Genomic DNA, 13,131 nt, shown 5'->3' on the forward strand with positions numbered 1-13,131 from the left:
GAAGAGAGAAAGTGCTTTTGACGTTTTGTAATGGTTTTATTAGCTTTATGGTATTATATATTATATTTTTAGTTCATTCTATTTATTCTGCTTTTAAAATTGCGAAATGTGTATTGTGTTTTGCATCCAAAAATGTGACCCTGAACCACAAAACCAGGCTTAAAGGAGTTCACTTCCAGCACAAAAATGACAGATAATAACCCTTGTCATCCAAGATGTTCATGTCTTTCTTCAGTCGTAAAGAGATTATGTTTTTTGAGGAAAACATTTCAGGAATTATCTCCATAGATAGGACCATAAATAGGACCCTTCTTCCTCGGCTGGGATCGTTTAGAGCCCTTTGAAGCTGCCTTTAAACTGCATTTTGGAAGTTTCAACTCATGGGCACCATGGAAGTCCATTATATGGAGATAATTCCTGAAATGTTTTCCTCAAAAAACATAATTTCTTTACGACTGAAAAAAAGAAAGAGTACATTAACAGTACATTTTTGTTCTGGAAGTGAACTACTCCTTTAAGTAACACTAGTGTATTTGTAGCAATAGCCAGCCATACATTGTATGGGTCAAAATTATACATTTTTCTTTTATGCCAAAAATCAATAGGATATTAAGTAAAGATCATGTTTTATCAAGATATTCTGTAAATTTCCTACCGTAAATATATAAAAACTGAATTTTTGATGAGTAATATGCATTGCTAAAAACTTAATTTGGACAACTTTAAAGGCAATATTCTCCATATTTAGATTTTTTTGCACCCTCAGATTCCAGATTTTCAAATAGTTGAATCTCAGCCAAATATTGTCCTATCAAAACAAACCATACATCAATGGAAAGCTTGTTTATTCAGCTTGTATGTATAGTGTATAAATCTCAATTTTAAAAATGGACCCTTGTGACTGGTTTTGTGTATGAGATAATATTTGTGTGTAATATAATATAACAAATATTTAGATGAGAAAATAATCTTTAATCTCTACTTTAAAAAAGTTACAAAATATGTCTAAAAACATCTGAATGTGAATGTGAGGGCTAATGAAAAAATAACAGCAAAAGGTCACATCAAAAGGCGGTGCCTTCACGTCGCTGTGATTGGCTGATTACCCCGTCAATGCGATAACGCCCACCTATCATGATCGCAGCAGGTCTGCGAATCGACCTGAATCCGTCAGACTGGTGAAAATGGATTGACTTATTAATTACAGAGTGAACAACTCACCCACTTAGACAAAAAACACACAAAAAAAACACTGATGTCTGGATCAAAATGAACTTCAAATGATGATGACAATAATGATATGTGAGTGGGCTATTTTTTAGCAAACACTTAGCTCAGTAAAATTACAGGGATGGTTCACCCAAAAATGATAATTCTGTGATTAATTACTCACCCTCATGTCGTTCCAAACCTGAATGACCTTCGTTCATCTGTGGAACATAAATTAAGATATTTTTGATGAAATCTGAGAGCTTTCTGATCCTGCATAGACAACAATGCAGAAACGTTCAAGAAAGGTAGTAAGGACATTGTTAAAATAGTCCATGTGACGTCACTGGTTCAACCATAATGTTATAAAGCTACAACAATAATGTCATAACCCAAACATAAATAACGACTTTATTCAACAATTTCTTTGTGTCAGTCATACTGTAGTGAACATGCATTGAAGACTGACAGGGAAGAGAAGAAATTGTTGAATGAAGTCATTATTTTTGTGTTCTATGCACACAAAAAGTAGTCGTAGCTTCATGAAACTACGGTTGAACCACTAATGCCACGTGGACTATTTTAACAATGTCCTTACTACCTTTCTGGGCCTTGAATGTGTCAGTTGTGTTGCTGTCTATGCAGGGTCAGAAAGCTGTCGGATTTTATTTTGACAGAATTTTCATTTTTGGAAAAACTATACCTTTAAATAGTTTCCATGTAAACTTAATGGCTCCTGCAGTGTTTACTGAGGATTTGATTAACAATACAGTTAGTTATAACAAATAAAACTGCACAAACTATGCTGTTTATATATCTGAAACATTTTTAAAAAACTTTTTATAAAAAAAAAATATATATATATATTTTCTTATTGATAGTGTATGGTAAATAGTTTGCCAAATGCTTTTAACCCAGAAACCATGTAAACATCAAATAGAAAATGTAACCCCCTCACTTGTGTAGTCCATTACATATGTGCATGTTTCTAATGTTACAAACGCTCTGGCAATGTAAAGCTTGGTTTTGAATGTGAATCAGACAGACAAAGCGACACAGGATGAGTGAGCCAGAGAGGGAGAGACATTTGGCAAAAAGGAATGAAAAAAGACAATGCTAGAGACCAAAGAGAGAAAAATGAGAGTGAGAGAGATTTCAGTGGCAGAGTAGGAGTGCTAGCTGGATGCAATGATGTGTTACAGGAACATGATTAGAAGCAGGAACAGCCCACCTGCCCTCACCGCTGTTGTCATGGAGATGGAGGTTCTAGGATGCTGGCACGGATCTCGATGTATTCTTTTTATGTTGTTGCTTGCCATGAAGCATTTGGGACTGGTGCTGGTGTTCTGTCAAGGACAGTTAGGTCATTGGCACTGCGCCTCTTCACCTAGAAAGACTCAGACATTAGAATATGCTACGCGTTCGCACCCAAGTGATCTTTTTCCAGCACACCCTCTCTTCACACAAGGTTGAGAGGCTACAACTTAAAAATGAACCTTTCTTTTAGTTATATAAAGTAGTGAACACTGACAGAAAATAAACTCATGATTAAGGTCTAGATGCTTTTTTGAAGCAAATTTCTGCTATAGCTTTAGAGATGAAGGAGCATATTCGTTTCATATGGAAGTTTGTGATTTATTATTACAGGTACGTTCTCAGTTGTGTCTGTGAAGTAGTGTCAGTTTCTGCTGTGCAGTAGCAAAATCATAGCTTGAAAGTGAAATTCTCTGTGGTCATTTATTTTTTATTTCTTGTCTCTCTTTCTGTTTTAATCTGCTGTCAGATGGACCGGGTCATCTTCTGCGTGTTTCTGAAGTCTGACAAAGAGCTTTACGAAAAAATGCTGCCTGCATACTTCCCACGAGGTCTGTCATCACACACGCTTGTTGGGTTTTCATGTTTTATTGGGAATTTCCATAGATATAATGATTTTTGTACTGTCTGGACTGTATAAAACTAACCCTCACAGAAAAATATCAGAATTTTTACATTTAAAAAAATATATATATTTTTTTTAAATGAAAAAAAATATATATATTTTTTTTTTTAAAGGGATAGTTTACCCAAAAATGAAAATTCCGTTCTTAATTACTCACTCTCATGTCTTTCCAAACCCGTATGACCTTCGATCATCTTCAAAACACAAATTAAGATATTTTGGATGGAATCCGAAAGCTTTTTGACTCTGCTTAGACAGCAACACAATTGAAGTTATTATTATTTTCTTTGTGCACAAAAAGTATTCTCATACCTTCATAAGATTACCATTAAAACACTGATGTCACATGGACTGTTTTAGTAAGGAATACTACCGACTCGAATTTCATTAAAAACATCTAGTAGTTCACTTCCAGAACAAAAATGTACAGATAATGTACTGACCCCCTTGTCATCCAAGATGTTCATGTCTTTCTTTCTTCAGTCGTAAAGAAATTATGTTTTTTAAAGAAAAACATTTCAGGATTTCTCTAAATATAATGGATGTCTATGGTGCCCCCAAGTTTAAACTATCAAAATGCAGATTAAATGCAGCTTCAAAGGGCTCTACACGATCTCAGTTGAGGGAAAAGGTTCTTATCTAGTGAAACAATCAGTTATTTTCTAAATAATATTACAGTTGTTTATACTTTTTAACCGCAAACGTTCGGCTTGGTCTAGCTCTGCGTGAACTGTGTGTATTCCTGTTCATGACAGTTAGTTTTAGGTCGAAAAAATCCCATCTCATTTTCTCCTCCAACTTCAAAATCATCCTACATGGCTGTTTTACCTTTTTTTGTAAAGGGCGTTTGACCTTCTTCACATCTTTGTAAACACTGGGTCGGTACTTTTTTCTTTTTTGTTTTTAACACACATTTAACATAAAATAACACAAAATGCTAAAATAGACACAACGCAAACAATGTGTTAAAAATGAACACATCCTTTTTGAGAGTGTATTTATTTTGTCCAAGTCATAGAATATCAGGGATTTTGGTTTGTTGCTTTAAATTGTTTGTTTCTATTTATCGAAATGTAATTTTTCTATACTTTATTTTGTTTTATCGTGTTGTTTTAAGCATTTTGCCTATTGTTATGGTTAGGTTATGGTTAAGCATTAAAAACCATAAATTAATTTCTATAGAAATAGTACAGAAAAATATCAAAGTGCATTTAATGGGTAAAAGCTTTGTACTAAAAACGTCTGTGAATAAGTAAATAATGATTGCAAATGGGTGGATCCATTCATTATAGGTCATGGAAATTCAGCTTTTTAGCCAAACTTGACATTTGGCTTAAAGTAGGAACCCTGTGTATAAATTATACAATATTTTTTTTTTTTTTTTTTTTTTAGAAAATAACCAATTGTTTCGCTAGAAAAGACCCGTATTCCTTGGCTGGGAACGTTTAGAGCCCTTTGAAGCTGCATTGAAACAGCATTTTGGATGTTCAAACTCAGGAGCACCCTATAAATTGAGATAAATCCTGTAATTTTTCCTCAAAAACCATCATTTCTTTACGACTGAAAAAAAGAAAGACATGAGCATCTTGGATGGCAAGGGGGTGAGTACATTGTCTGTAAATTTTTGTGTTCCGAAGATGAACAGAGATCACACAAGTTTGTAAAGGCATGAGGGTGAGTAACTAATGACAGAATTTTTCATTTTTGGGTGAACTATCCTATACGCTTTAAGATTTAAAAAATGTAATTTCATAATCACCGTTGATTATGTATGCTATCTAGATAAACTGCAGTGGTTCTGCACATTATCAACTTCTACATTTCAAAAGCCAAAATAATTTGAGTTTTTTTTTCACCTCAAAGTCTTCCATCTATCCCTCCTGCGGTGAGAGGACATGTAATTGGTACTCCTGACTGTGACGTCAATGTATCCGTGTTTTTCTGTGTTCTGGGACACAGGGTACAAACAAGTGCAATTTAAAGTTATTCTTATTTGTTAGCTGTACATGTGTTGCATGTGCTAATAACAAACCAACACTGACTGACTACATTAGCATTTTTTTAATGGAAGCAGTGTTTATCTTGCTAAAATAAATTAATTAAAAAGCAGCACACTGACTAATTTAGTATTTCGTATTACTAAATATTAAACATCCCCAAACATATTGACTGGTGCTATTATTTACACCTATCCTTGCTCTGATAATCACAGTTATGACACCGTGTTATTGAGATCTCACACAGCGGCTAAACTCCAAACATTAGTGTTCATGTAAATGTCTGTTACTGTATGAGTGTGTGCTCTATTAGACCTGTTTTTCACCTCCAGGTTCACCGCCAAAGAGCAAATTATGAGAGGATGGGATAGTTGCTGTGGAAACGCCACACAAACTGCGTTTCCGTCACATCACTGTCTCGCTTTTACCTGATGCAGCCCCTACAAACAACAACAGCTGCCTGACACCACCTGATTTATTCATATCACCAAACCAGTGCTACATGGAATTCGATGATTACTGTCAGCTTCCTGTTGGGAGTCATATTGCTATTGGATTTGTGTTAATATTAATAACAATGTGAGCTTACAAGTGGTAGTTCACCCAAAAATGAAATATTTACTCATCCACACAGATGCATTTCTTTTTTTTCTGTTTTTTTTTTTTTTTTCAAAAAGAAATTAAGGTTTTTGAGGAGAACATTTAAAGATTTTTTTCCATATAGTGGACTTAATTGGTGGCCAACGGGTTAAAGATCCAAATTGCAGTTTTAATGCAGTTTCAAAGGGCTCTACACAGTCCCAGCCAAGGAATAAGGCTCTTATCTAGCAAAACAATTGATCATTTTTAAAAATAAATAAAAATGTAAACACTTTTTAACCACAAATGCTCGACCTCACGCATTACGCAGTCACGTTGGAAAGCTCACTGACATAAGCTGAAGTACCAACCTAGTCTTTGCAAAGCAAATGTGCCAAGAAAGTCAAACACCCTTTACAAAAAAAAAAGTGATTACATAATGCGTAAAGTCATGGACTCGCATCACAGAGCTAGTGCAAGGCAAACATTTGTATTTAAAAAGTATATATATATATATATATATATATATATTATTTTTTTTTTTTTTAACAACCAATTGTTTTGCTTGATAAGATCCTTACTCCTCAGCTGGGATTGCGTTGAGCCCTTTAAAGCTACACTGAAACGGCAATTTGGACCTTCAACCTGTTGGGTCCCATTGAAGTCCACTAGAAAAATCCTGGAATGTTTTCATTAAAACCTTAATTTCTTTTCAACTGAAGAAAGGAAGACTGGGGTCCAATGCTGTTCTTCAAAATACATTCTGTGTTCCCCAAAAGAAAGACATGCAGGGTGAGCAAATAATGACTGAAAAGTGTACTTTATAGTTGTTTTTCCAGTTGATTTAAAACATATCATACCAATTCATGACCTTTTAAGTCTCTAATTGTGTGTTTTTTGAATCTCTTAATGGCTTACTCTCGTCATTCTTCCAGGAACAATTTCCTGCAATTATATTATTTGCAGTGCATTAGCATTTAAGTTATAGAAGATATCCTACTAGAGTTTTGTTTATAGAGTTAAATAAAAATTAAATTAAGGCGATCAAAGGAAGCAAAAGAGTATGTCAATGGTTGTAACACTTAACCCATAATAAAAGTGCACTATTTGTACTTCTTCAATGTACTTTCTGTCTTCCAGTATGATAAAAGACCCTCATTAAAGTCAACTCCTCTCTCTGATCTAATGGCTGGGGCCGCTCTTAATGCAACTTTCATTAATTACACCGTAAGCCTTCAAGTTAATAGTATAATGTCAGCAAATGGATTTGGAACAGATGAAATATTTTGAAATATTGAGGCGGATTGATTTCGTCAAATTCCTGGAGAAGAGCTCGGCTAATTGTTTTGCGACAATTTATTTTTCTTGCCCACTCGTGTCGCACGATTGGAGCATCGTTCATAGCGCTTTCCAAAAAAGCCGAGTCGTCTTTCATCTCAACATGCTCTGAAAGAAAGGAGAGTGTGAGGGAGGCAGATGAAAAAGAGAGAGGGAGAGATGAGTTTAATAAACTCATCTGAAGCAATTTTCATTTTTTAATAAGCGACAGGCAGCTCAGATACTGTCATCAGCCGAGCTTCTCCAAATAATGAGAGCGGAGGAGAAAAAAAAGAGCGCGCGCAAGAGAGAGAGGGAGGAAGAGCTCAGCAGAGTAATTATCCTAAATCCAGACTTCATCACCGTCCCATCAGCACTTCTCTCTTCCTTTCCAGCTCCGTGTCCCTCTCTCTAGCCCTCTTAGTAAAGTGTTATTTAATTTGCTGTATTGGCACAGTGAAAGCAGCCAGTGCGGGGCTGCTGCTGCTGAAATAGTAACCCTTCAGTGACGATTACACTGGAGTGCATCCTATACGCCAGCAGCAGAAGCACGGCGAGATGAGAGCTCCTCTTCTCTTTTTTGCTGCTCTCTCGCCTTATCTCTCTCTCCCATGCCCTCGTGCGCTCGTTTTCCGTGATCCTATCGTGTCTCTCTCTCTGGTTCCCTCCAGCTGCGTCGCCTGTGTATCGTCAGACTCATAACCCCAGATTCTGCCAGTCAAACGGAGCTCGCTATCACTCGCGGCCCTGCCATTTCATCCCGGTGCTCTGTCGCAGTTTATAGTCACTTCAATCTGGTTTAATCTTGTGGGTGCAGCCAGAAGTGTCATGGGGCTTTTTGAGCCAACTGGATTTAAATGCGACTTCCCAAATAATTATTTTTATCTTTGATTATTAAGTTCCTACTAGGTAAAAAAGCGGATGTCTCTACATTTTTGGTCTAAATTGCAGTTGCTTAGCATTTTTTTTTTTATCCACTCGCCTCATGTCACTCCAGACGCATTGGATTTTTTTTCATTCCTCGTTGAATACAAAAGGCGATCATTAAAATGTCAACGCTAATGCTTTCCAGACAAGGAGAAGTTGCACTTTTTCAAGCAGCATGCTCTATGACTGGCCTGCGCTGGCTGTGTAGTTCAACTTTTTTTAAACATGTACATGTAACATTAAACGAGTAGTTCACCTTTAGAACAAAAATGTACAGATAATGTACTCACCCCCTTGTCATCCAACACGTTTATGTCTTCCTTTCTTCAGTGGTAAAGAAATGATGCTTTTTGAGAAAAACATTTCAGGATTTCTCTCCACATAATGGACTTCTATGGTTTGAAGTCCCAAAGTTTGAACTTCCAAAATGCAGTTGAAATGTAGCTTCAAAGGGCTCTAAATGAGGAAGAAGGGTCTTATCTAGCGAAACAATTGGTTATTTTCTAAAAACATTTACAATTTATATACTTTTTAATCTCTACACAGAGTAAACACAGAGCTAGACAAGATGAGCATTTGAGGTTAAAAAGTATATAAATTGTAATTGTTTTTAGAAAATAACCGATCGTTTTGCTAGATAAGACCCTTTTTTTTTCCTCAGCTTTGATTGTTTAGAGCCCTTTGAAGCTGCATTTTGGAAGTTCCAACTCGGGGGCGCCATAGAAGTCCATTATATGGAGAAAAATCCTGAATTGTTTTCCTCAAAAAACATAATTTTCTTACAACTGAAGAAAGAAAGACATGAGCATCTATGACAAGGGGGTGAGTACGTTATCTGTACATTTTTGTTCTGAAAGTGAACTACTCCTTTAAATGTCCTTGTTTGGCTGCTATTTTGGGCTTTGAGATATTGCCAAAGTTTTATACTTGCACCTTTGGTCTTGACGGCTCCCTACTTAGTCAAATAACAAAGTTCAACTTAAAGGAACATTCCACTTTTTTTGGAAATAGGCTCATTCTCCAACTCCCCCCGAGTTAATAAGTTCAGTTTTACCGTTTTGAAATCCATTCAGCCGTTCTCCTGTTCTGGCGATATCACTTTTAGCATAGCTTAGCATAGATCATTGAATCCTATTAGACCAATAGCATCACGCTCAAAAATGACCAACGAGTTTCCATATTTGTCCTATTTAAAACTTGACTCTTCTGTAGTTATATCTTGTACTAAGACCGGTGGAAATGCAAAGCTTCAATTTTCTAGGCTGATAAATTAGGACCTTCACTCCCATTCCGGCGTAATAGTCAATGAAGTTTGCTGCCGTAATAAGGCTGAAGCAGGAGCAGTAATACCACGCAGCACATGTGCAAATGCTAAACTAGCTGGGAACTCATTTCTGATAATACTCCGCCTGCTTCGGCCATATTACGGCAGCAAACTTCCTTGACTATTACGCCCGAATGGAAGTGTAGTTCCTAATCTTATCAGCCTAGAAACTCGCAGCTTTGCATTTCCACCGGACTTAGTACACGATATAACTACAGAAGATTCAAGTTTTAAATACAACAAATATGGAAACTCGTTGGACATTTTTGAACGCGATGCAATTGGCCTAATAGAATTCAATGATCTATGCTAAGCTATGCTAAAAGTGATATCGCCAGAACAGGAGAACGGCTGAATGGATTTCAAAACGGTAAAAATCAAATGTATTTGAACCCTTTTCAACAATAACTGTATGATTTTGAGATCTATCTTTTCACACCAAGGACAACTGAGGGACTCCTATGCAATTATTACAGAAGGTTCAAACGCTCACTGATGCTTCAGAAGGAAACACGATGCATTAAGAGCCGGGGGTGAAAACTTTTGAAGGGAATGAGGATGTGTACATTTTTCTTATTTTGCCTAAATATCATACTTTTTTTCGTTGAGTACTGTCTTCAGAAGATACTTGCAAGACAAATTAAGTTAAATTTATCCTGATCTTCAAATTCAAAATCGCAAAGAAATTAATGTTTTGAGGAAAACATTCCAGTTTTTTTTTCTCCATACAGTGGACTTCAATGGGAGCCAACGAGTTGAAGGTCCAAACTGGAGTTTCAGTGCAGCTTTAAAGGGCTCTACAAGATCCTAGCCGAGGAATAAGGGCCTTATCTAGTGAAACAATTGGTCATTGTCTAAAAAAATATAATGTATATACTTTTTAACCACAAATGCTTCTCTTGTACTAGCTTGACTTCACACATTATGTGAATTATGTCGGAAAGGTCACACGTAGGTGGAAGTACCGACCCAGTGTTTACAAAGTGAACGTGCAAAGAAACGCTCTTTACAAAAAAGGTAAAACAACAATGTTGGATGATTTTAAAGTCGGAGGAAAAAAATGAGATTGAGTTTTTCGCCCTACCTTTTTTTCTTTGCAAACCTTAAAGGAGAATGAGCCTATTTCCAAAAAAAAGCGGAGCGTTCCTTTAATTTCTTTGCAACTGAAGACAGAAAGGCATGAATATTTTGGAAGAGATGGGGGTGAGTAAATTATCAGGATTTTTTTTTTTCTGGAAGTGAACTAACCCACATTAAGTTAATTTTTTTTTTAGGAAAAAAATGTGCATATTATTGTAGGACCTACATTTTGGCAGGTTCTTAAATGTCTGTTGCATTTGATTCCACATAAATAGTTCTAGTGCTAGTGTAAAATGAAGTATGATTGTGTCACGACGGCCCTCACAAGCCCCAGGGCCTCTGTTAGTCTGTATATATGAAGAACAAACTACTAAGTTGTTAAAAAGAAAAAAAAGTGTTGTTTGCTCTTTGGTCATGTTGATCTCACCTGTAGGAAGCCAAAATGAGTCAGGACTGCAAGAACAGATACCTCATCTCATTGAGAGAGCGGGTGAGCAGGTAAATAAGTGTGAGCGAAAGTGTTGAAAGAGTCGGATGGGGTCAGCAGGAGTTGGTCGCTGATGTTTATGGATGCTGGAGGAGACGCTGGCGTGAGGGGCTGCTTGTGAAATGAAAATGGATCTTTAGCAGAACCCAGGACACTCCGCTGCCCCTCAAGATCAATTCACTGATTTACTAGCTGAAAGCCTGTCAGAGCTAGAAACACAGCGTTGAGGGGAGTTGAGAAGATAAACTCAGGTGGGGGTGATGGAGGGTTGAAGGAGGCATCGGGACTTTCGGTTAGAAAAGAATGTTTACCAAAGAATGGGTGAATGTTTTGTCACGATATAGCTTGAAGTTTTAAATGCACCAGCATCTGCTCGCATCTCCTCGGAGGAGCAGAGTGAAGATGGTTTTAGGTGACAGCTGTTTTGTGCATATATGATTCCTTTAATTAAATACGCCGTTTACCTTTGTTCTTCTCCTGTAAACACTGCGGCTGCAAAACACATTGTGAGAGAATTATTTTTAGTGAGCGTCAGGAAAGTTAAGCTTCATCTCCTGCAGAGTGTCTACCTGCAGCTTGTGAGTGTGTTTCTCTTTTGTTGGTGTCTACTAAAATATTAAAGATGTTTACTGTATTGTATGAGAGAGGTGATATCATCTCTTTCTGTCAGACAAATGAGTAGCGTATATTTAATTTAATATTCCTAATATAATATTTAACAATCGCAAAAGTCCCAGAGCACACGGAGGCAGTTAAAATAACATTATAGTTTGTTTACCACATTACTATGCAGCAATATGGTGCTGCTAAGCATTATTATCTTCATTATCTTCACCTCAAGAAATGTTCTTAATAATTGCTTCTCACACAGAACGCGTTGTTTTTCGTTTAAAGACGTGAGACGCACAGCTGAACAGAAAAAAAAAAACAGTAGCCTACCTCCAGATTCGTTTTAACTTTCAATTCCCGTTCACACCAAAATTAACTAAGCTAAGGACAACTGTAAGGACAAGTATTAGCGTTCATACTAACGGACGACAACGCTTTGTTTGTTATAATCGTGCTTTGCAGTTACATCGTTTCCAGTTGTGTGAGCTGTCGTTTAACGACTGGAGAAAAAAATAGTTGTGAAAGTGATTCCTACCTTATCGTTTCAGCTGTGGAGTGAATATCCCCATTCTTGCAGAATTGGAACGATTCTTAAAACTTTAAAGGGATAGTTCACCCAAAAAATTACAAATCTGTCATACAGAATTCCAAACCCATAAAACCTTCGTTCATCTTCGGAACACAAATAATGATATTTTTTATTAAATCTGAGAGCTTTCTTACCCTAAATACAGAGTTTGCAGTGCACTTACCTCACGATTTGGTCAGTTAAACAAATGCCCAGCCTTATTGGAGATACTCGGATGTAAACATCAACATTGCACTGTTAATGTACAGTTGAATATGTTTTTCTGCTCATTTATGCTGTCTAAATCATGGAAAGAACATGTGGAAGCTGCTAAATCATATGGAGAAGTATTTAGTAAGCAGGAAAGGGTGCAAACCAAAGTTATAGGGGGTGTTAAAGATATGTACAAGCAGTATTAGTTCATATATTAGCCTAATATTTCAACTACCTGACTGGAATGGAAATGATAAGAACAAACACGAATGTTGTCAAGATTCTTGCCCTGGAAATCCGGGTTCAGTTTGTCCAACCACAAACCGTGTTCTGTGTGAACCAGCCCTCAATTTCTAGTGTCAGACTAGAAAACTAGTTAATCAAAGAGCTAAGTGATCATAGATAGCCTGCTGTTTTGATTTACATCAATAAAAGGCATTGTGTCACTTGCTGTGTACAAGCCATAAATGCAGCATTTGCGATTAAAAAAATATTAGATGTTAGATGGAGGATGAGTGCTTAGCGTGATAATGGAACAGTGGGTCATTTGTGGCCATTGCATTTTGCGGGCAATGTATGATTGTCTATTCGCTCCATTATAAAATGATCCATTGTATATCTCTCCCGTTTGGTTCTATTTTTGTCATAGATCTTGTATTTGTACAATGCTCTGCCCACACTGAATGCACTACCACCAGTGATGGATCTTTTCATGCATTCACAATTATTTTGGCTCTCTCGCATTGTTTCCGTGGCATTCTTCTCTGCTTTTGAGGCCTAGCTTGTTTTGTGTAATTCAACTACTTTTCCAGTTTTCATGATAGGCACTTTATATACAGTTGAGGTCAAAAGTTTGCATCTGCAAAATGTTAATTATTTAAC

The 13,131-nt window shown here is 36.6% G+C and overlaps 1 protein-coding gene across 1 annotated transcript in view; it reads left to right on the plus strand.

Moving 5' to 3' along the window:
• Window positions 1–6,845, plus strand: part of macrod1 (mono-ADP ribosylhydrolase 1) — a 96,259-nt gene extending 89,414 nt beyond the window's left edge. The window contains exons 9-10 of the mRNA XM_073820759.1: window positions 2,993–3,074; window positions 5,478–6,845. Coding sequence (XP_073676860.1) covers window positions 2,993–3,074; window positions 5,478–5,503 — 108 coding nt within the window. The 3' untranslated portion in view covers window positions 5,504–6,845. The remainder of the gene's footprint in view (window positions 1–2,992; window positions 3,075–5,477) is intronic.
• Window positions 6,846–13,131: the final 6,286 nt, after the last annotated feature.

Source organism: Garra rufa, chromosome 16 (genome assembly GCF_049309525.1).
Source record: "Garra rufa chromosome 16, GarRuf1.0, whole genome shotgun sequence".
Lineage (NCBI taxonomy): Eukaryota > Metazoa > Chordata > Actinopteri > Cypriniformes > Cyprinidae > Garra > Garra rufa.